We start from the raw sequence: 1,965 nt of genomic DNA, 5'->3' as shown, positions 1-1,965 counted from the left end.
AAATGATAAATATCATAAAGCTAACTGATCAACAAATCTAAGACAGTGACCCCTGAGCCCTGAGTCCTCTTCCGTTTTCTGTCGTCTCTTTCGGTCCCATGTAAACAAAACAGCATGTTGGGCTGGGCATGGGAGGCCGCTCGCCTTTTGCGGATTAAAAAGCCTCACTATCACGCCTTTAAGGCCGACAGATTTATAGCTACGAGTGGTGTGGGTTTGTTGCCTCGAGGGAGCACGAGAAATGAAAGGAAATCCGAGCGACATGAGAGAGATAACGTCGATCACTTCCAGGAGTCAAACTTGGCCATGGAGGAGTCGAAGACAAGTTCTATGTATCATCAGGACGCAGAAAATACCAGTTTGAAAACGCACAGGGACATGAGGTCAATCGATCAGGTAGATCCCATTGTTTTGAAATACACCAATTTGCTCTCTGATCTTCGGGCTGCCAAAAACGTGCCAGAGAAAGTGCACGAGACCAATTTTGGAAGTATAAGGTTTGACAATGAAAATATTCCAAAGGTTCATGGGCAGTATGATATGACAGAGGAACTTGACACAGGGACCCTCAAGAAAAAGCATGATATTGAGGACATTGTAATAACTCAGTCAACTGATGACAATGGAAGAGAATATCCAAAAAGTACACTAGACATTCAGAATGCAAGTTCTTTGAGTGAGCAAGTTGCTCTCAGAAATTCAAGTAACTATGCTAAGTCAGTGGATAGATCATTACAAATAAATGACTTAGAAAAAAGACAGAGGACTGAATGTCAAGACAATTATTTTGATGAACTAGTTTTTAGTAAAGCAGAGGAAGATTTTCAGAAGTTGAATGTGAAGAAGAGAGAACATATTGCTTCCAAGAAACCACAAGTCAGAGATGATGATCTTAACTTCGTTGATGATATTTACTTTAGGGATGCAGTGGAAAACTATGACAGCATCCCACAGTCCCAAACATTTTCAAAATCTGAGCTACAAAATGATGTGGAGATGGCAGGCGAATCAAAGTCTTTTGAGAAAACTTCCAGTAAATTGCATTTCATTGATGATGTATATTTTAAGGATTCTTTAGACCGTATAACATTAGCTGAGGAAACCAATACAGAGAATAGATATTCAAACATTGAGAGAGATGTTCTGAATTCAATAAATTCCAAGGTAGCAACAGAAGTTGAGAGAGTTGAAGAAAAAGCTTTAGAAATTAAGAAAGGTGATAATACTGAAGATATATCATTAATCCAGAAGCAGATAATGGAAAATGCACAAGTGGGGTCCAGTAAAAAACACATCAAACAAGTTACCAGAAACTCACAAACCCAAGACAGAGACAATACTTTTCCAGATAGAGCTTATGACTTTGTTGTAAAGTTGAGGAAAGAGGAGAGAGAGAGAACTTTTGAGATTGGGGAAGAGGGTATGAAGAAGAATTACAAGAAAGTCTTGAGCTTAGTAGATAGAAAGAGAAATGACAAATATACAAAACATGAAATTTTAGGGTTGTTAAAAAGGAGTATTATTTATGATAAGTGTAAGTACCGTTTAAGTATTTATTATAACTGTTCATATTGAACCCCTTTATTATAATTTTTTCACATCTACATAGCACTTCCATTATTATATAAAAGAGAATTTATATTTTTTTGAAGATTTTGTCATTCATATGCAACCAGATAAGGGGACAATTCATCATCATAGGTTAATAATTGATTAAGTTTCATTGAAGGGATATTTAAGGCCATTTTGATTTTTTATTTATACTATCATTTTGGATAATTATCCTGAGTGAATTTTTCTCCATATTGTTTTTGTTTTTTAGTATTATTATCCAGAATAGCATTTCCATAACCTACAATGCGTTGGTTCTTTATTTATTAATATATAACTATTTTATCTATATATTTGGTTTCCCAGATCAAGCCCCCAAATCATAATGACAGTTCTAGACAGTTACTTACTTCT

At 35.6% G+C, this 1,965-nt stretch overlaps 1 protein-coding gene across 1 annotated transcript in view; it reads left to right on the top strand.

Annotated features, from left to right (window-relative positions):
* The first annotated feature begins 78 nt into the window (after positions 1-78).
* LOC119585232 overlaps positions 79-1,965 on the top strand; it is an 8,028-nt gene continuing 6,141 nt past the window's right edge. Inside the window, exon 1 of the mRNA XM_037933892.1 lies at positions 79-1,534. Within this exon, the coding sequence (XP_037789820.1) occupies positions 115-1,534 (1,420 nt within the window). The 5' untranslated portion in view covers positions 79-114. The remainder of the gene's footprint in view (positions 1,535-1,965) is intronic.

The sequence above is a fragment of the Penaeus monodon genome, chromosome 19 (assembly GCF_015228065.2).
Source record: "Penaeus monodon isolate SGIC_2016 chromosome 19, NSTDA_Pmon_1, whole genome shotgun sequence".
Classification (NCBI taxonomy): Eukaryota; Metazoa; Arthropoda; class Malacostraca; order Decapoda; family Penaeidae; genus Penaeus; species Penaeus monodon.
Note: the sequence above shows the minus strand (reverse complement) of the source record. Positions and strands in the feature narration are given on the sequence as shown.